The sequence below is a fragment of the Hylobates moloch genome, unplaced genomic scaffold, assembly GCF_009828535.3.
Source record: "Hylobates moloch isolate HMO894 unplaced genomic scaffold, HMol_V3 SCAFFOLD_17, whole genome shotgun sequence".
NCBI classification, from domain to species: domain Eukaryota; kingdom Metazoa; phylum Chordata; class Mammalia; order Primates; family Hylobatidae; genus Hylobates; species Hylobates moloch.
The window spans coordinates 59901197-59923921 of NW_026652292.1; the positions used below are offsets into that span (position 1 = coordinate 59901197).

The following is a 22725-nucleotide window of genomic DNA, read 5'->3' on the forward strand; positions in this document are numbered from 1 at the left end:
AACATAAATAAATTTCATGCTTAGACTTGGGTCCCATCCTCAAAATGTCTCATCATTTATATGCAAATATTCCAAAATCCAAAAAAATCTCAAGTCCAAAACACTTCTGTTCCCAAGCTTTTCTGGATAAGGGATACTCAACTCACCTTCTCACTTTCATGTTTGCAGCACCTAGTGAGGTACCTGGTAGAGAATCACCATTCAGTATTTGTCTCAACAAATTTGTTATTTACCTCTAAAACGTTTACCTGAGTACAAACAGATGAATCGCACACAGATATCTAGTCAAATATAATCTAGTCAAATTGTACTTCTCAGCACTATAATTTAATTGCTTTACAAAAGACGATTTACAAAAATACACCACTGCAAGATAGAAATAAATCATTTTAATGTCTATTTTTCACTTCTATTAATTGATTATTGATTTCTACACAAGTGTATGCATCTAGTTTGACTTGCTTCATATTTATTTTCCAACATGGTGCAATGCACGAAGTATCTTGTCCTCAAAGAGCTTTATCAACTTGAACATTTTCAAAGAGCTCTATAAGGCAGCTCAGCATGGCAGTTTTTTACCGAAATCTCTTATCTGGAAGATGGCAAAATAGACCCGGACCTTCCCGAGCCTACTGGTTGCTTGTATTCATATCACAGCTTGCTTGAGTAAGTGGTAACGACAGAATAATAAGCAGATTGCTCCAAACCCAGCTGGGTGAGATAGCTTCATTTTTGGAAAATCAACTGAATCATGAAAACCTTCCTAATGGTATAATTTGTTCCAGTGTTCTTTTGATATTTAAGAAGGGAAATACTAATCCTTGTGCACAGTCTTTTATTACAAGCACTCTTATTTATGGTATTACAGAGTTTTCTTCTCCAGCCGTCATTCTCTGGTGACTGACTATACCCCATGCAGAATCGAAAGCATGAAGAAATCTCCTTTTTTAATCAGAGCTGGTGACAGCCCTCTCATTTCCTGCCAAATGGATCAGACCACACTTTTAACCCTATGGAAAGAAACAGGAACAAAAACAGGATTCATTTTTAAATGTCCTTCCACTTTCCTCCTCCCCAAACAAACAAAATGACATCAGAATTGAGCTGTGCAATTTACAGTGTAGTTTGAGATGGTGCGAGCAGGCTGCCGGAACCTTGGCATTAAATGGCCAGGAAGCCATGGCTGCCATAAGGGACTTTTAAATGGCTCAGGAATTGTACCCCATAACAGGAACACCGACATCTGGCCTAGTTAAAAAATAAATAAATAAAAAAGAATGTTGCTACAGATTATAAGAGCTTTGGTTAATAAATGAGAAACTTCTCATTCCTGGCTAACTTGGATCCCCTTGAAGGAACTAACCATTCAGCCATAAAGGGAGCTTTTTAGCCCTTGTGCAAAGCAGAACCCCACATCAATTCAAATAGCTGACAAGTAAACACTATTTTCCCATGAGGGGAGTGTTTAAATAGGTGCTTGGTAAATAAGTCTGCCAAACAGCTATTCACATCTCATATCGAACCACACACTTGTTAACATTTTTATGCCCACTTATAAAATGGAAAAGAGGAACCTGGCAAACGTGCAAAAAGTATTCTGGAGTGAAATATTAGAATGACGCCTTGGGTGGCATCTATAAATGGCAACTGTTGAGAAATAACTAGCAAAATCACAATCTTGTCTCTAAGCTAAAAGGCATTTTCCCACTCTCCACGCCAAGGCAAACACACACAAACCACACAACACAGTAGTACAAATAAGATTTGGTTTTGATTTTTTTTTTTTCAGTTTACCTGGTGGCTGCACATCCTCTTGAACAATTCCAGCCCGATTTATAGCTTGTTCCTTCTCTGAGAAACACAAGAGAAAAATCATTCTTTAGAAGGGGGGCCGGGAGAGAGAAATCTTTGTATTTACATGGGCCAATGACATGGGACAATTAGAAAACAGTATTTATGAGTGCTGTTAAATTCAGATACGCTATTATGCAAAGCTTTTAGGTTGTGGAAGTTAGATCCTATAATGCAAAAGAGATTGGGTATTTTCAAAAGAATAAAGAAATCTATACTTCAAAAGAAAAGCTCCCCAACTAACATCTCCTCTCTGTGATCTCAGCATTTTGGAAAGACAAGAAAACAGCAACAAAAAAAGAACAATTTTGAAAGAACTGGTGGGCATGATATCACGAGGGGAAAGCTGCTGAATTGAAGAACAAGTACAATTAAGAAAACGATGTAGTTTATATGTCTAAAATGCACTCCACCGAAGGACTAGACTCAGAGCCAAATATGCTATGTTTTTGATAGGAAATAGAGCAGAAAATTAATCTTTGGGTGGGTGGCTTTGGTTTGGATAATTGAAGCTTCCCTAATTGATTGCAGGTGCTGTGCCAATTAGTAAGCGCATTGTAGCAACAGCAACTAAGCCCGTCTCTTTGGAGATGTCCAACAGGCAAGGGCCAAGAGAAATTGGGCATTTCATATCTGTGGGCTTGAAGCACTCTGACACATCTTTCTAAGTGGTTTAGAATAAACCCAAGGTCTGTGAAAACAAAGAGTTATTATTTTAAGTATCTTGACAAACAAATGACAGCTTTTCAGGAGAAAGCCTTAGAGCCAAAGGACGTTTACCACTAAATTATAGTAATGAAATGTCGTAATCGGACCTTTGTTTTAATCAGGCTGACAGTGTTTCTTTAAATCCACATTTAGCTCTTATTTAGTATCAGGCCATTTTCTTTACTTTGGCCTCTGGATTCTCATAAAGTTACACAAACATAAAGGTACAAGAAACAGGGTTTGGCCAAATCTAATATTCATTGAACTTGCTTCTCCAGTCATGTGACAGAAAGTCAATCCTAAATGACCGACCTGATGGTTTTATCAATACTAAGTTTTGCTGTGGCAAATAAAACACTGGGCAATGGGGATTATGGGAATCCTGATGTCCAAGTCTAAGAGGGATGGAGGGAACACGTAGGATACTCAGGCCTATTACAGGCAACAAGCGCCCTGATGGTTTCACTGTTCCTCTCTGAAAAGTAGCGGGTGAATGGCAACCAAGATTTTCTCAAGATACATCAAAAGATTTCTTCCATTTAGAGTGGATATTATGGAGCCTCTGAAGTCTTAGACTTTCTGAAATAACACAAAAGGTGTCCTCATTTCTTAAGACATTAAATCATTGCAGAACTGAGCACCATCCTATAGACATGTTTGTCTCAAAGTATGGATGTCTCGAACATGCTCTTGGAAGATGCCAACATGTAAAAGCCCACAGTCATCAGTCTTGCCAGGAACGAAAACAGAATTAATTTTCTATATCTAACTAACAGGTCTATTTTCTGATACTATGGAAGAGGGAAGATTTGAGTTTTAAAAAATCACTATCGGAAAGCATTCTAGACTTAGAGATTTCCTAAAATCAGACATCCTGGTGTACCAAACACATTCTCCAGAGGCAGGTACTGCAAGGCAAAAGAAGCTGGCAGACTGCCAAGCATGAAAGGAAGCTGACTTTTGGTGGCAAGGACCGAATGCCTAATTGTGTTCTAACCTCTTATGATGCAATGGAGAACCAAGTGAAAAGAAAGAAAGCCCTGTCTTCACACTTTCTTGCTAATTGCTAATGAGGCTGAAGCAAGGCTGAAGATTTATTTTAAATAGACCATAATCTCTTTATAATCCTTGTCCTAATGCAACCACCTCTGTAGTTTGGCTTGGTCAGGAAATTTAAACCACTTTGCTGAGCCCGTTCCTACCAAATGATAACCAGGTATTAGCATCCTATCTACATCCCCTGGTTCTTTAATCCATTAATGTTTTATAAATACTCTAAGGCCAAAGCAGTCTTATGTAAATTCATGATGTAACACAAAGACACTTTATTTGTGAATGCAGAATACGCTAAAAGGAAAACAGAAACGAGTCCCTCACGATTTAGCAGTGCATCTTGATTGAGGTTGACAGTAAGCTTCTATTTCCCTATCTTTGGAAAAGAGCAAATGTATATAAACCTCAGGAAAAGGGTAATGGCAGAAGTCAGGGGTTTAACTATGTACACAAATCAGGATAAGCTTATTACCAACTTCACTAGTGAGCACATTTCTATCAGGAGTGAAATGATTTAAACCCAAATATGGCACACTGGGTTAAAAAAACTCCCCACTCCAGTGTCTCAGCAAGCCCGACTCTGCCCCCTGGTGCTAAGGCAGTGGTGTGATTTGTAGTTTTAATTGAGGATGCTATCTCTAGTCCAGGGGCCAAAGTGTATTATTAAAACTAGTAATACATGCAGACCGGCTGATTTTTTGTATGGTAATAAAAGAATCTACCTAATAATGTTTAAGTTTTTAAAGACAAAAATATATCCTTATATTAAATGTCCACACTGGGAAATACATCAACTGTGTGACTTGTTACTTGAACATTCACAACAATGCAAACACTGCAGGATACTCAAGCCCCAGCTCCCTCAGCAGTCTCAGGATTATTCGTTGAGGGTGCTCTAGTGGAGGACCAGCAGATAGAAACCTAAAATAAAAAAGCAAATGAAAGCTGGTGCAAGGTATGACCTTGGGAACCTACCTCCCTATTTCTTCCTGCCAATAAATACTTAAAAGCAACTCTGTCAGGCGCAGTGGCTCACGCCTGTAATCCTAGCACTTTGGGAGGCTGAGGTGGGTGGATCACCTGAGGTCAAGAATTCAAGACCAGCCTGGCCAACGTGAAGAAACCCCATCTCTACTAAAAATACAAAAATTAGCCAGGCATGGTGGCGGGCGCCTATAATCCCAGCTACTTGGGAGGCTGAGACAGAAGAATTGCTTAGGGGGCAGAGGTTGCAGTGAGCCGAGATCCTGCCACTGCACTCCAGCCTGGGCGAAAGAGCAAAACTCTGTCTCAAAAAAGAAAAATAAATAAAATAAAATAAAAGCAACTCACAACTTGCATTGTGACAAATGGCAAAATTTGAATGTGGGCTGTATATTCCATACAAGTTGAATATCCCTTATCTGAAATTGGTTGGGAACAGAATTGGTTTAGATTTAGGATTTTTTCAGATTTTGGAATATTTACATATATATATAACAAGATATCTTGGGGATGGGATCCAAGTCTAAACATTAAATTCATTTGTTTCATATACATCTTATATACATAGACTGAAGATAATTTTATACAATGTTTTTAATAATTTTGTGCATGAAACTAAATTTATATTAAGTACTTATGTGTGGTATTTTCCACTTGTGTCATTTTGGAACCCAAAAAATTCCAGATTTTGGAGCATTTTCCATTTTCAGATTAGAAATGCTCAAACTGTTAATAGCACTGCATCAACGTTAAATTTCCTAGATTGGAAAACTGTTTTGTGATTACATAAGAGAATGCCCTTGTTCTTTGGAAATACAGGCTGAAGTGTTTAGGAATGAAAGCTCACAATGTCTTCAACCTACTCTCAAATGGTTCAGCAAAATAACAGCAATAATTATAATATATAGTACATATAACTATATCTGTATATATGTATGTATCTATCTTATATATGGGGGAGAAAGCAAATGTGGCAAAATGTTAACAACTGGTAAATCAAGGCGAAGGACAATATAGGAATTTACTGCACTGTTCTTGGATCTTTTGTCAGTTTGAGTTTCTTTTATTTATTTATTTTCTGAGACAGAGTCTTGCTCTGTCACCCAGGCTGGAGTACAGCGGCGTGATCTCGCCTCACTGCAACCTCTGCCTCCCAGGTTCAAGGGATTCTGCTGCCTCAGCCTCCCCAAGTTTGAGTTTCTTTTTTCACTAACAAAAACCACATAACTGTGCAACACGCATAAGAAAGTCCAACACCATTTTGACTCTTCCATGGTGATTATTTCAAAGAAGCTATCTTTTAAAAAGTAGCAAATGTAAAATTTTTTTCAAAAGCTTTTCAGTTGCTTTTCTTGCTGCTGTCACCTAGACACATACATCATCTGCCTCTGGGGTATTCCAGAACTGGAGGTTCACTGGTGGCGAGTGTGAACCAGGGGCCAAGGGGAAGCCATATGACCGCAGCAGCAAGTGCGACCCAGTTGGTGACCAAATGGATGTGGTGACGAGAAAGAACCAGGGACGGAGGGGAAGCCATTGACCACAGGAGTAAGTGTGACCCAGTTGGCTGAAGGGGACCAAGTGGCCACTTGAAGCACTGCACTCCTCCCAACAGTGTCAACAGGTCTGTTTCCTCACCAGAGCCTGGCTGAATCCAGGGAACTGTGTAATGCCCATTAGAAAACAAGACCCAGTCTGCCTGTGCATTTCATTCGATTATATGGTGAAAGGACTAAAAAGCATATTCTAAGCGCCTGGCATGTTACAAGGAAAATGCTCTTACAAGGTAAGAATTCTTTCTGCATCAGGTGATTTTTAGTACCGTGTGCTGCCTAGGCATAGCCTCTTTCGGGCAGGGGCAGCAAGGTGCAGCAGAAATCAACAGGACTGAGAAGCAGCAGAACTTGAGGCCTCACAGCTCTCCCCTATGGCCTTTCACTTGGCTGGCTGTTGAACATTCTTCACTGTCTGAAGGCATCGTGAGGCAGGGCATTAAGTACAGGCAAGGTCAAGGGAGTTAGGGCCTAGTGTCCACCCAGCAGCTAATGTGCTGAGTAACCTTGGACAAGTCCCTAAATGAGGGGACAGAAGTGAGCTCAAGCCCCTTCTGGCAAAACCCTATGATTTTATGCTTCTGAACATCCAATTAAAATTTCAAATGAAGAGGATCACAGAAAATGATCTTATTCTGTCTAATTTCACAGGCTGGCCTCAAATGCATGTTATTTGTAAAAGGCCATATTCAGGGTCACTGTCTGGTTCTAGGAAACAAAGACAGATTAGCCATCTGTACTCTTCCCTAACTGTGGCCTCTTCAGACCAAACACGCTATGCCAACAGGGTGAAAGCTAAAAAGCGTCTGGGACTCCCTCCAGAAGTACAGCAGAACTGTACCCAGACTTCTGGTTTTGGGTCACTGACCCACTGATGCCATCATCTGTCCGGCGCTCATTTCAGTACTTGAGGTATCATGTACAGAACTGACTTGTACTCCACATAACACTTAGGAAAGCCTTGCTAAGTTAACGAAAGAGCTGACGATCATGCTGAATGCCAAAACGAAATCCAATAAGGCAGTCTGGTGATAGTGGCTGCCTGCTCTGCAACCATGGAAGATCTCCTTGGCTTTGTTTTACCTAATCAGGCTTCCCCTTCTTTTCTGCTGCCTGTATGCTTGTTCCAGCAGAGACCCTGGAACGTACTTGTCCCCATACCCATGCTGGCACAGGTGAAGGGCCCAGACTGATCTGACACTTGGCTCTACAGGGACTGCCTTGCCAGTTGCCGGCCCTAAGTCTTGCTTTTACTAGTAACCCAGTTCTCAGGGACTAGGCTTCTGCCCTGTCCATCCAAGAATGATGGGCTTCTGCCCCATAGTCTCAGAATCCTGGGGAATGAAATGTATGAAGGATGGTCAGGAGAGAAGGCCTAACAAGAAAGGCTAACAGGAGTGGCTGAAAGGCAGGAGCAAAAGAGCAAACCCAGGAGGACCTTCCATGGTGGAGAGACCCAGGGAAGACAGTGCTCCAAGGAAGGAGAGGATGGCCTAGAGTTGGTGCCTCTTACTCATAAATGACCTGACTTCCTGTGTCACAGAGAGAATAGACGCCATCACCTGGAAGTGCCCACAACTTGCCAGCATCAAACCTAGATATGGCAGCATCCACACCATCCTTCCTCCTGAGCTGGTGGAAGAGGTGCCTTGCCTTTGGTCCAAGGCTCTTTCCTCTACTTGAGCTCAGGATCCCATGTCACCTCCCACTCTACGGACTGTCTTCTCTCTCCAGCAGCTTTCTCTGTCTACGACTTTCTTGGCCCTCCATCTCTTCCAGGCAAAACTAAAAGAAAACTCTTCCCAGACCCTGTGACCTGCTGGAAACTTTGCCATTCTCCTCTCCATACAGCCAAACATCTATAAATAGTCAACTTAATACACTATTTACTCTTCAATCCACTGCAACCTGCCTTCTGCCTACTTCCAAACCACTGAAAGCATGTTTAACAATATAACCAGTCACTTTTAACTTATTTCTGTTAAATATAATAGATATTTTCACTTACCTCTTTTACGTCTCTAAGCAGCCTAACCCTGCTGAGCACACTCCCTTTTCATGAAGAGCTGTCTTTATGGGGCTTGTGACTACAGCTTCTCCTGGTTTGAAACCTGTCTAGCCACTCCTCCTCATTCTCCTCAGAGGGCCTTTCTCTTCCTCCGACTGCCTATGCTTCAGCCCTTCTGACACTGGTGTTCCATAGCACACTGTCCTGGGCCAGCTTGCCAAAAGCGAACTAACTTGTCTTTTCACCCCAAAACCAATTCCTTCTTGTGTTTTCTAGCTAATGACCAGCATCTCCATCTCCTCAGCTGCTGGAGCCAGAACACTGGGTGCCATTCTCCTTCTTTGCCCCATGGCTAATCAGCCACAAACCCCTGTAGAGTTTACTTCTTTTCTTTTTTTTAAATGAGACAGGGTCGCACCGTGTTGCCCAGGCTGGTTTGAACTCCTGGGCTCAAGTGATCCTCCTGCCTCGGCTGCCCAAAGTGCTGGGATTACAGGTGTGAGCCAACATGCCCACCAGTTTGCTTCTTAAATATGGCTCCCAAATGCAGTCACTTATCTCCACTCCCATAGCCACCACTCTGGTTTAGGGTATAGTCACCTCTCCCTGAGGTCACAGGAAATACGGCCTTCCTGTACCTGGCCTTCCTGTCCCCAGATTTGACATTTCCAGCTTCTAGTTCACATACAATCAATCAGAGTGATGCTTGTAAAGAGTGAATATGATCACTGCTCTTACTAACATACAGTCCTGTGTCACTCAACTGTGGGAGTACATTCTGAGAAATGCGTCCTTAGGTGATTTCATTGTTGTGCGACCATCATAGAGTGTACTTGCGCAAACCTAGACAGTGTAGCCTACTACACACCCAGGCTATGTGATATAGCCTATTGTTCCTAGGCTACAAACCTGTACAGCATGGTACTGTACTGAATATTGCAGGCAACTATAACACATAGTAAAGATTTGTGTGTCTAAACATAGCTAAACTAGAAAAGGTACGGTAAAAACACTGTATAAAAGATTTTCCAAATGGTATACCCAAATAGGATATTTACCTTGAATGAGGCCTGCAGGAGTGGAAGTTGCTCTGGGTGAGTGAGTGGTGAGTGAATGTGAAGGCCTAGGACATTACCGTCCACTACTGCAGACTCTATAAACACTGTACACTTAGGCTACACTACATTTATTTTTTAAAATTTCTTTCTTCAGTAATAAATGAACCTCAGCTAACTTTTTTACTTTATAAACTTTTAAATTTTTAAAACTTTTTGACTCTTGTAACATTTAGCTTAAAACGCAAACATCTATAGCTGTACAAAAATATTTTCTTTCTTAATATATCTTTATTCTATAGGCATCTTTCTATTTTAAAATTATTATTATTTTTTTCCTTTTTAAACTTTGGTGTGAGAAACTAAGATACAACACAAATATTAGCCTAGGCCCACACAGGGTCGGGCTCATCAGGACATCACTAGGCGACAGAATTTCTCAGCACCATGATAATCTTATGGGACCCCGTCATACACGTGGTCTAGCGCAGGCCAAAATATGACACAGCACATGACTATACTTCAATAACCCTCCTCTGGCTGGACTTCCAAGACACCAAAGGGTTACTGGAGTGCTGTAATTAAGCAAGTGAGATGATCAAATTTGGATGGCGTGACAAACTTTTCAAAAACCACAGCAGAAGACCTGCAGTTCTATACATTTTCCAATAGACAAAAACAGAGTTTCCCAGTTACAAGTTCTTACCAAAGAAGTAGTAACAGATGTATGTCAGAAGGAAGAAAACTGAAGCTAGAAAGGAGTGAGATGTAAGAAGCGTCAGTGAGTAAAGAACGCGGGTGAAGATAAACAGTCAGAGACCATATACAATAGTGATGGTGTTAACTGATTTGCTGAGTCATAGGCACTAGGCAGGACAAATATATTATGTCAGGTGCATGGGACAAAGGCTAAGGCATTATAAGGACCTTGTATTGTTCAAGGGTAAAGATACTGACTAACTCTAAACTTTAATTACAAAAGAACAAAAATAGAATTTAAAACTTTCAAACTGGTAGCGAGAAGAGAAGAATAAAGAAGGCTTGAGGCAGGAAAGAAGAAAAAAGGAAGCATAGAAATAGAACAGAAGGCCGGGCACAATGGCTCATGCCTGTAATCCTAACACTTTGGGAGGCTGAGGCGGCTGGATTGCCTGAGCTCAGGAGTTTGAGACCAGCCTGGGCAACATGGTGAAACCCCATCTCTACTGAAATACAGAAAAAAAAAAAAAAAAAAAGCTGGGCGTGGTGGCATGTGCCTGTAATCACAGCTACTTGTAAGGCTGAGGCAGGAGAACTGCTTGAATCCAGGAGGCGGAGGTTGCAGTTAGCCGAGATCTTGCCACAGCACTACAACCTGGCGACACAGCAAGACTCTGTCTCAAGAAAAAAAAGAATAGAAAGCACAAAATAAGGTGAGAAAAATAAATGCAAATATATCAGTAAATAGAATAAATGAAAATTAATCCAATCCAATAGTTAAAAGAGATTATCAGGTCGGATTAAAATATCTAGTTTATGTTGGTTTTAAGATATTCACATAAGGACAAAGTCTGCTTGTATGAGGAGAGAAACAGATAAGCTAGGAAAATATTAAAAGAAATCTGGGCTGGGCGTAGTGGCTCAAGCCTGTAATCCCAGCACTTTGGGAGGCTGAGGCGGGTAGATCACCTGAGGTCAAGAGTTCGAGACCAGTCTGGCCAACATGGTGAAACCCCATCTCTAGTAAAAAATACAAAAAGATGGCCAGGCGTGGTGGTGGGTGCCTGTAATCCCAGCTACTTGGGAGGCTGAGGCAGGAGAATTGCTAGAACCTGGGAAGCAGAGGTTGCAGTGAGCTAAGATCGCGCCACTGCACTCTAGCCTCCAGCCTAGGCATCAACAGCGAAACTCCATCTCAAAAAAAAAAAAAAAAAAAAGGAATCTGGTAGCACAATAAAATCAGATAAAATAGACATGGGGAAGAACAGTGGAGATAACGAGAATTCTTATATAATGATAATTAGAAAAAATTATCCAGAATATTCTAGATTGTATGCACCTAATAACATGGCCACAGGACATCCAAATACAAACAGAATTAAGAAGCTTGATCTGTAATTAACATACATAGATACAGAACTCTGCAGCCAACAAGAGAATAGCCCCCATTCCAAGCACACAGGGAATATTTACAAAAACTGACCTGTACCAGGCCCCAAAGCAAATCTTGACCAGTGTCAGAGAATCAAAATCATATAGTCCACATTCTCTGACCACAAATGCAAGTAAGATAGAAACCAGCAACCAAAAGTCACCAGAAAAGACCCCTGTGGCTGCTAGGTAGAGAATGGGAAGTAGGTGGGACACAATGGAAGCAGCTCAGTCCCAGGAATGGGTGGAGCGAGGTGGACAGGACAAAGGTGGGAAGAGCGTGATGGAAGGAAGTGACTGACCATGTTGTTTGGTTAGGTGCAGTCCACACCTAGCACAGTGCCAGGTACCCAGAGATTGCTAGAATCCAAGTTTCTTCTAAAAAAGAGAGTGAGATGCTAAATAAATGCTAGTTGAATGTGTCAGAATGAGCTGAAGCTCCGACCACACAGTAGGTTTCCATGACCTGATCATGAACACCTCATCCCAGCTTACTGCCAGGTCAGCCAGCCCCAGGCCTATCCACCTGCTAAAATCTCCATGTCTCACATTCCTGCCCTTTTGGCTTATTATTTTGTAAACATTTTAATAAAATGTCTAATATAAGACTACACTAGGTGTTTCCACACCTGTTACCTCATTTAATTCACCCCAAACCCTGTAAATTCAATCCAGTGAACTACACTGCTACAGATAAGGAAACAGGCAAGGCTCAGAGAGGTGAAGTAACTTTGATGAGGGTAATTCATCTAGTAGGCTATGCAGACACTCATCTCCCCCACTGCCTTTTCTTGCCCCCTTAGACAAGCAGTATGCTGTCTTGGTTTAGGGATTAAGGATATTAATTTAAGTCCCAGATCTGTGACTCATCAGCTGTGGGTCCTTGTGTTAACTATTTCGCACCTCAGTTTGTCCACATACAAAATGGGGATGATGATCATATAGCAGCTGCCACAAAGGGCTGTTATCAACACTAAATGGGTTAATATATAGGAAGTGCTTAGAAAAGTGCCAAACATATAGTAAACTTCCCACAAATATTACCTGTTCAGCAATATTTACCCGTTTAAAAGAATCAGTTGCCAGCACTGAAGGTGAAAGCTGTGTAAATGCTCTGCCCATTACAAGTGTTACAGCAGTCAGTTTGTAACACTGGCACTTTGGGAGGCTGAGGCAGGAGGATCGCTTGAGGTGAGGTGTTTAAGACCAGCCTGGCCAACATGGCAGAACGCTGTCTCTACTAAAAATATAAAAATTAGCCAGGACTGGTGGTGCATGCCTGGATTCCCAGCTACTTGGGAGGCTGAGGCACAAGAATTGCTTGAACCTGGGAGGCAGAGGTTGCAGTGAGCCGAGATCATGCCACTGCACTCCAGCCTGGGTGACAGAGCAAGACTGTCTCAGAAAAAAGAATCAGTTATGATCCCCAGAAAAGAGTTGGCCAAATTAATCAAAATGGAACCAGAGGCCGGGCTGGTGGCTCACACCTATAATCCCAGCACTTTGGGAGGCCAAGTCAGGTGGATCACCTGAGGTCAGGAGTTCGAGACCAGCCTGGCCAACATGGCAAAACCCCATCTCTACTAAAAAATACGAAAATTAGCTGGGCATGGTGGCGGGCACCTGTAATTCCAGCTACTCAGGAGGCTGAAGCAGGAGAATTGCTTGAACCTGGGAGATGGAGACTGCAGTGTGCCGAGATCAGGCCACTGCACTCCAGCCTGGGTGACAGCGGAAAAAGAGAAAAAAAAACAAAAACAAAAAGGAACCAGAAAAGTGGGAAGGCACAGACTGCCTGCCTTTCAGTTAAAAATGCAGATATTATAGTTACATTCACTAAATGTTCACCCACAGATGAACATCACCTGATTTGTCTGTCTCAAGACATTCAGGCAACCACAGATTCTGGAGTATCCCTAAAAGACTGTTGCTGGGATACACAGTACAAGCCCACACCTTGACCATTTCATCTCAAGCAGGGTTTCTCAACCAAGGCACCAGTTGAATTTTAAGCTCAGTAATTCTTTGTCATGGGGGTCTGTCTTGTATGCACTGCAAAAAGTTTAGCAGTATCCCTGGCATCTATCTACAAGAAACCAGTAGCAACACTCGACCCCCCCATCCCAAGTTGTGACAGCAAAAATGTCTCCAGATTGAGCCAAATATCCTGAGGGGCAAAATCACCCCTAGATGAGAACCACAGCTCTAGTTTTCAGAACTGACTTTTCCAATGGGATGCAAAGCAGACCCTTTGTCCCAAGTTCTAGTGGCCTTAATATAATCGCTGGGGCAGACGTCCAGTGAAGAAGGATGGTGGAAACAGATCCCGCAGGGCTTCACACAGCCCACCTTACTCCCACGCATGGTGCATGCAGATAAGCTGGAAGGCAGAACACAGTGGCCATTTCAGTCTTGGCTGATGAAAAGAAGCTACAAGGAAATCTGAGTGTGCACTTAAAACGCTCTGCCTCCAGAAATCGACTGCTGTAACACTTGTTATGGGCGGAACGTTTACACGGAGCTTTCGCCTTCAATTCGCCAAGCTTCCAGTGTCCGTTAATATTCCCAAGGGGCAGGGTTGGCCCTCTTCCATCTTCAAGATGATTCGGGTTTCCTGGTGAACAAAATGAGCCTCTAATGCCTAATATTTTCTCTCTGACAGGTGGTTTCAGATGTATCAAAGTGCTAATCCTTGCTGAGGTATAGGTCTCAAGGAAGAAGAGTTTGGCTTTTAGAATGATAGGACTGGAATGATTAAGAAGGAAAATTACTCCCAGGATATTCACCATTACCATGTGAGCAATCGGCTTAAAACGAAGGAAACCAGCAAAATCGGAAAAACAATTTGAGGAAAAAGAAGAGAAAAAACTAAAAACCCCAGGTTAACAGTTTGGGTTTGAAACAGTCCCACTCAAAAAACATCTTTGGGAGTGGAAATGAAGTGCAGTAAAAGCACCTTTCCACTCAGGAGGATCAGGGTTCCATCTGGTCACCATTCCCAGCCTGGGTGCTCCGAGGAGGCTCTGGACAGAGGCCCGGGGTAGGCTATATTTGCCTTGTCACTTACTTGCTGTGTGACCTTGGGAACGTTATAAAACCTCTGGGCCTCAGTTCCCTCATTTGTAAAATGGGCATGTTTTACATATATACTTCAAGGTGAGCTTGTGCAAATGAAACGATCCAACGTATGCCTAACCTGACGTATAATAGGCATTCAGTGAATTTTAACTGCAAATATGAACTAGTACTTAGCGTCGACTTATGTGAGGACTGCTTTCATATACATGACCACCTGAATCTCACAGGAGGCTCGGCATTTTAGCATAGATGATGTAGCCATAAACATTCACAGATGAGGATATCGAGGGTCCCAGAGGTTGAGCAACTTGTCCAAGGTCACAAAGCTGAACATGGCAGGATTCGAACCCGGCTCTCCCTAATCCTCGAGCCAAGTTCTTTCCACGACACCACGTGGAGCTCACAGAAAGGGAGGTGTGTGTGTGGGGAGGTCAGGTCACCGCAAGGGGTCAGAGATCACTCACTGTACTCCTCCAATCTCATTAGGGGCCGGAAGTAGATGGGATAGAAGGCGGCGCCGATCAGGGAGATGAAGCCGCCGAAAATGAGCGCGGTGCGCAGGTTCCGGGACATGGCGTCAGGCCCCGGGCTGCCCTGACCCGCCGACCGCTCCGCACTCTCGGAAACCCGGCTACCGACGGCCGGGCCGTGACCGCGCTCGGAAGAGGTGGAGAGGCTTTCGCTTCCGGGCCTTGGGGGAGGGACGAAGAGGAGAGGCGGAGCGGAGAGAGAGACAGGGGTGGAGTCAGAGGCGGGGCCTCAGGGCTGGGAGGGGCGGAGCCAGGAAAGGGGTGGGGTCACAGGCGGGGCCTCGGACCCCGCTCTCCGCCTTCCCCGGGATTCCGTGCTGTGCGGGCCGGGCGCTGGCGTTGGATTGAGGTTGGAGCTGTTTCGCTGCGCTCGATTCCCGCGGTCCCTGTTCTGTCTACTTTCCTTTCTTCGGCCCAGTTCCTCCCTCAGCACCTCCACCCAGCACCCTCCAGACCTCCTTTACCATCGCCTTCTTTACCAGCCAGCTTTCTCGTCCATCCCCCGTTAATTGCTTATTTAGCGACTGTCCGCCATGCGCCGTATGCTCTCTGTCGCTCGCGCAATTAATCCTTGTATCAGTCTGCTTAGTTTACAGGAGAGGGAACCGCAGCTCCGCTGCGCGGCTTTGGACGAGTCACTCGTCCTTCTTGAGGGAGGTTTGTACTTATGAGAGACCAAGGGGCAAATCTCTGGCCCGAGAGGGCCTGCTGGGGGATTCTAAAACCGGAGCCGCGGGGCTTCTGCACCAAGACTAGCCTAGGAGGAACGTTGTTTCAGCATCCGAGCTACTCTCTTTCTCCATCCCATCCTGTCTCCCTCCATCCCATCCTCTCTCCCTGTTCCCTGTGCTGGGATGCCTTGGCCAAGGCAGAGAGCCAGCGTCCGGTCCCATCCACGGGGCCACGGGGCGCTTCCGTATTGTCTGGGTGGGAGCCACTGAGGACAGATACCTGTTTCCTCTTCCTCAAGTTGCCATCCTCCGCCCTCTGCACCACACTGCCCTTACAGGTGGGCTGTGCCTGACTATGACCTGCCCAGGGATACTGGGCAGCTGAGACACAGATTCTTTGGGCCCCATGCCTTCATAAATAGGAATCATGCCAGCAGCTGGGCCTGGGGAGCAAAGAGGATATTTATCTTGACCTTAGCAGTATTATTTAGGCCACAACAGATCTACAAGCGTTTCAAAATAGCTTGGAGAGGACAGGTTTCCTCTTTCTTTGTAATCTTGTAGCTGCATCAAGCTACCGTCTACGTCTACCTCTGTGGCTCTAGAAGCATGTAAATCAGTTATTCAGTCTCTCCCTAGATTCATGGACTATCTGCCATGCCCCAAACACAAGGCAGAGTGCTAAGGGGACACAAAGATGAATAAGATGTGACCCCTGCTCTCTAGGATCCTGTCGCATAGATGAAGAGATAGAACGTATCCATAAAAAGATAACTAATGACCGACATGGCCTGCTGCCGACACATGTTATGGTCCTGCGGGCTACAGAAATTCAGAGGAAGACAGATGACTGCAGTGTGGCAGCTGCTTCTCGTGCACTTACAGGAGCTTGTTAGGGTGAGGACAGAAGACTTCATAATACAGAGGGAACCTGCGACGCCAGCTTTATATCACACGATAGAAAATACCCAGGTGAGGGCTGGGGACAGTGGCTCACGCCTCTAATCCTAGCACTTTGGGAGGCTGATGTGGGTGGATCATGAGGTCAGGAGTTTGAGACTAGACTGGCCAGCATGGTGAAACCCCGTCTCTACTAAAAATACAAAAAATTTAGCCAGGTGTGGTGGCGCACGCCTGTAGTCCCAGCTACCTGGGAGGCTGAAGCAGGAGAATAGCTGGAACCTGGGAGGCGGAGCTTGCAGTGAGCCGAGATCACACCACTGCACTCCAGCCTGGGTGACAGAGTGAGACTCCGTCTCAAAAGAAACAAAAAACAAAAAGAAAGAAAATACCCAGGTGTAGTGGGCATCTGTCATTTTATCAGCCCAGTGGCCACTTCCCTTTTTTCTGTGAATAGTACCCCAAGTATCTTTCTGGCACCCACTCTTTTCCCACTCTTGGTCCATGAGATAAGCTAGGGCTCCCCATCCTCATCCTACTTCTTCCCAGCTCTGAGAGTTAAGCATAAGGGCCTAACCAAGCTTCCTCGTCACAGGGATTGGTTGGCACCCAGGACTCAGTCTTGAGGTTAGTATTGATTAGGAATCAGTCCTGAACACCCAATGTAGTTGCATCCTCCTGGCCACATGACCCAAGCTGAGCCAACCATAGTCTATCCCAGCTACTGGAAAGTTGGAGTTGAACTTAAGTGAATGAGACTCGAGCTACTGGGGGCCATCATTTAGGGCCTGAAAGGAAGTCAGTACAGCAGAAGGAGGGCTGAGAGGTGGGGAGAAATCAGATGCCAATGTTGCATTTGCGCCAGCTGTACCTCAGAGGAGATCTATCCCTAGACTGCTCAGTAACATGAGCAATAGAGTCCCTCTTTCTCTGAAGCCAGTTTGAGTTAGGTTCTGTCTTTTATAACAGAAGGAGTTCCAGGTAAAATCTCTGAGGATGTGACTCCACTTGGATAACACCTCCCTGAGGTGCCCGTGAGGGCACCTGCAAGCCAGTAAGGAGGGTTGCCAGGAGAATAGAGCATCGTGATGAGGTACTGGGAGTGCCTCTAAGGCAAGGACAAATCCATTGTGGCAGATGAGCCTCTCCCTCTCCAAGGTGATGTGCCAAGTGACTCGTGGTTTCTCTTGTCTCCTTGATGCTGATCTAAAGGCATTAGTTAACCAGCAGAAATGATATAGGCCATCTAGATCATTTGTATAGATAATTGACATCAACACACCAGAAAACAGTTACCTATGACTTACTTGCCACTGAGTCCTGCCAAATGCAAGCTCATCTCTTTGATTCCAATGTTTTCCCCATTTCTGAGAAAACCACACTCCTCCAGTTTTTCTTTTCCCTCTGACCTATCAATTAAATCAGCAAATACTTATTGTGTGCCTACTCCCATGCAAAACATTGTACTAGTTGATTGGGAACACAGAAGGAATCATTCAATATTTGTGAATTCAGTAATGGTTCATTGAGCCAGGCACAACATGCCAGACGCTTTTCAGGTGCTGGTGAACACAGCAGTGAGGAAAACAGCAGAATCTATTGTCCTCATGGTGTCCACAGTCTGATGGAGGGATAAGATGTAGCAGAGGATAGTCATTGTTTTTTGGCCACCCAGTTTCCCTTAATAAAAGCTCCTGATGTCATTTGCAGAATGACCTCTCATCTTGGCATTTTTGGATGGACTGCAATTTCAGGGGCCTTGTGTATTCCTAATCAATGCTAACATCAAGATTTGTAGAACACTTGCCCTCTATAGTCAGTATCACAGGTTTGCTCACTTTGTGCTCACCAATACCTATGGATAGGTATCCTCATGTTCAGAGAGGGAAGCTGGGGCATACTGAGAATGACTTGGGTCACATGGCTGGTAAATGGCAGAGCCAGGATTCAAACCCAGCCTGGCTAGTTCCAGATACTGCTCCTAACCACCAATCTACAATGCTTTGTGATGTCAGGGAGCTTGTGTTGCCTGGGTGTGGGGATGATCCAACTGGATCATTTGGTCCAATTGTTCTTTTTCTCCCAGAAATAAGGACCATGACGATAGTGATGCAAAGACAGACAGCATGGTTGCAGTAGCTGTCTTCCATTGCTAATATTCCGATGTGATTATTGTATACCTCCCACTTGCCTCTAATCCTGGAGCTTGCCTGGTTGTTTTCCCTTGCAGTCTGATTCTTGAGTGTTCATTATACTCTGCAGGCCACCCCATATGCTTCCAATAAAGTCCCTTTGGACTTAAGTCAGAGTCAGTTTCAGTGGCATGCCACCAGGAGTGCTAATAGATACAGAAATTAACACAATTACCTCCTACACATGGCATGGATGAAAGCACTTGGGGCTTCATCACTGTGCTAATGTTTGGGAAAGGCAAAGGAAGTTTGAGTTTGGGGGAATGTATTTGTGTAAAGGGAAAGAGAGCTCCAGGGATATAGGGAGATAGGATGCAAGTCAGATATGTCGGTAGTCCTAGGGTGCATATTTTCATCTCAATCACTGGGGAAAGAATTGGGTTGGGCTCCTCTCCAGCACTTTCTCCTTCTTCCCTTGGATGTGAAGATTGAATACTTGCAGGGAGCAGACCGCCGGTGGTGTATCGCACAGGGTTCAGACAGACATCAAAGTTAATCCACTGTCTGATCTAAGCAAAATGATGATGAGGGTTTCCTGGGACAGCAGCTTTACTAATTGTGGCACTGCAGCCTAGTGAATGTATTTTTAGAATGTTGTGGATTCCCAAGAAATAATGTTACTGGCTGTAGAAAAACAGATTTGAAGCTTGGGGCTTGGAACAGAGTGGGATCTCATGCAGAACCTCTGGGCTGGTGCTGCTGAGAATAAGAGAATAAGTGATGAAAATGCTACTCTGTTTTTATGGGGTTCTGTGAGTTGCTGAGTCTCTGCCCATCTATATAAGTATATATAGGTTTTTCTTCTTTGTTTGACTCTTTCCATGTAAGAGATTTCCCCAAAATGTCCATCTCAGCTAATCTCTTGCTATGCTCTGCACCCCATAATTTTAACTCATGTCTTTATGACTTCCAGACTATTTGCTCTGCTCAACTTCAGCGTCACTTGCCTGGTGGACAGCTTCAGGTTCAAGGCCCACTTGCTCCTACTCCTCCTCACTGTCATTGACCTTGGCTTGACTTGAGTCCTCATCAGCTCTCCCTTCCTATGGTTTCCTAACTGGTCTTGTGTGTCCTCTTCCATCAGTAAACTGTCTTATTCACAGGGTGATATGGTTTGGCTGTGTCCCCACCCAAATCTCATCTTGAATTGTAGCTCCCACAATTCCCACATGTTGTGGGAGGGACCTGGTGGGAGGTAACTGGGGACGGGTCTTTCCTGTGCTGTTCTTGTGATAGTGAGTAAGTCTCACGAGATCTGATGGTTTTATAAAGGGATGTTTCCCTGCACAAGCTCTCTTCTCTTGTCTTCTGCCATGTGAGACGTGACCCTCACCTTCTGCCATGATTGTGAAGCCCCCCCAGCCACGTGGAACTGTAAGTTCATTAAACCTCCTTCTTTTGTAAATTGCCCAGTTTGGGGTACATCTTTATCAGCAGCATGAAAACAGACTAATACACAGGTGATTAAAATTACCTTCTGAAGACATAGATCTGGTCCATCACTGCCCTGACCAGAGCCTCAAGCTATTGTCAACAGGTCATTAAAGGCACCCACTGCATCCATGCGCCTCTGCTGAGTGAGACAATGGTTCTGTGTCTAGGTTGCTGTGCTTGTACCTGTGGTCACAGCTGATGGAGCCATGTGGATGTCTGACCCAGACCAGAGTTAAAGGTCAAAACCTCTGCCTAAATGGAGAATGGGCTGACCTAATCAGATTCTCTGTTTCTGGAACTTCAACTGGAAAACCAGGGAGAATCCGGAGGTCAGCAGAAGGAACAGACGGTGGACAGATGCACAAAGAAACAGTAGCAGCTCAAGGGGAGCTGTGAGTAAGCCGTGGTTATGAGTCAGCAGGAGCTGTGAGAGGAAAGCTCTTAGTGAGTAGATGGGGTGGGAATTGCCTGGGAATACAGGAAGCAGAGAACACTGGAGGAGAATTAAAATGAAGATCCACAAACTTCTCCCACTGAGAAGTAACAAGATACCTCAAGCTCTACGACTGCCTGGGATTCATTTATTCATTCACTATTTTCTACCATTTTTGTGGAGCACCCACTATATGCCAGGAACTCTTCTAAGCATTATACAAAATCTTTGTTATCATGGAGCATATATTGTGGTTGGAGAGGCAAATGATAATTATGTATATCATTTTTCTTTTTTTCTTTTTTTGGAAACAGAGTCTCACTCTGTTGCCCAGGCTAGAGTGCAGTGGCGAGATCTTGGCTCACTGCAACCTCCGCCTCACAGGCTCAAGCAATTCTTGTGCCTCAGCCTCCCACATAGCTGGGACTACAGGCATCTGCCACCACATCCAGATAATTTTTTGTATTTTAGTAGAGATGGGCTAGATAGATATATAGATAGATAGATAGATAAGATAGACAGACAGACAGGCAGGCAGACAGACAGGCAGGCAGGCAGACAGACAGACAGACAGACAGACAGACAGACAGACAGATTGAGAGAGAGAGAGAGAGAGAGACAGGATCTTGCTCACTCTGTGTCACCCAGGCTGGAGGGCAGTGGTGTGATCATGGCTCACTGCAATCTTCAACTCTTGGGCTCAAACCATCCTCCCACCTCAGCCTCTGAGCTGGAAGCATAGGTGCATGCTACCACACCCGGCGAATTTTTTGTATTTTTTTAGAGATGGGTTTTTGCCATGTTGCCCAGGCTGGTCTTGAACTCCTGGGCTCAAGCAACCTGTCCACCTTGGCCTCCCAAAGTGCTGGGATAACAGGTGTGAGCCACCGCGCCCGGCCTGATTTTTTTAAAAGGCAATAATACCATGCTGGGAAGAAAAATAGAGCAGGTAGGAGCACTATGGCGGGAGGAAGCAGTCACTCTTGAGGAGACCACAGAGACCTGAATGAAGAGGAGGGAGCCATGTAAATATCTGGAAGAACAATCCTGGTGGCAAGACTTATAAGTGCAAAAGTGCTGAGCCCACATTGTGCTGTTCAAAGATCAGCGAGGAATCCAGTGTGGCCGGAACAGAGTGAGTGAAAGAGGCAGTGAAAGGAAATCAGATCACTGAGGTAGCCAGGGCAAGGGCACCATGCTGTGGGCCTCACAGACCATGTGAAGGGCTTAGGATTTTGCTGTGCCTGTGATAGGAAGCTACTGGGGGATCTTGAGCAACTTCCAATTCCAGTGTCTCTCTGGGAGGTCCACCTGCAATTTAGTTTTTATTCTTTCCACAGATTCTTGTCTCCCTAACTCATAAAATCCCATTGTTTCCCATAAAGCCCCTTTACCTGAAAGAGCAGGAATGAGTTTTCCTTCCTGGCAATGAAAAGAGCCTGCCCCTAAAGCCGCCATGATTGGGAATGAGCAACCATCTCAGCTTGGCTCTAGCCCATTTCTCCCAGCCCCCTGCACAGGCAGCTCTGGTCCATTTGCCAGGTGCTGCCTGCAGCCTACTTTTACCCCACTCTGGGTCCTGCTCTAACTCATTCCTCTCTTTAGAATGACCTTCTCCTGTGAGTCTCTTGTCACAGACCTTCCCTCCAAGGATATTTTCAAATCCCACTTCTTCTAGGAACCCTTCCATGATCACTTGACTTGAAAAGAACTCTCCTCTCCTAAACTCCTGTTTGGTTTATCTGTGTCTGCATGACTAACTATCCAAAACTTAGTGCTTAAAGATGAAAACAACAATTGTATTATCTCTTGCAGTTCTGTGGGTTGACTGGGCATTCTTCTGCGTCACAAGGTGTGGCTGGGCACTGGAACAGCTGAAGTCACCTGGGAGCTGACTGGGTTGGACTGTCTGGGATGGTTCACTCCTACAGCCAACAGTGGATGCTCAACTGGGGCTGTCAACTGGAGCCCCCATGGGTAACATCTCCCAGCATGGCAGCTTGGTTCCAAAAGGGAGTGCCCCATGAGAATCAGGAAGCAGCTGCAAGGTTTCTCATGGTTTTGCCTTACCAGACACCCAGAGTTGTTTCAGCCTCATTCTGTTTGTCGACAGGTCACAGTTTCAAGGAGTAGGGGAACTAGACT

At 44.6% G+C, this 22725-nt stretch overlaps 1 protein-coding gene across 1 annotated transcript; it reads right to left on the bottom strand.

The window, feature by feature from the left end:
* Positions 1-312: 312 nt before the first annotated feature.
* On the bottom strand, positions 313-15417 carry SMIM20 (small integral membrane protein 20). Its single transcript, XM_032135701.2, is given in 5 exon segments — positions 313-1010; positions 1795-1851; positions 14885-15121; positions 15230-15383; positions 15385-15417. Coding segments are annotated over 5 exon segments (519 nt in total). The 3' UTR covers positions 313-972.
* Positions 15418-22725: the final 7308 nt, after the last annotated feature.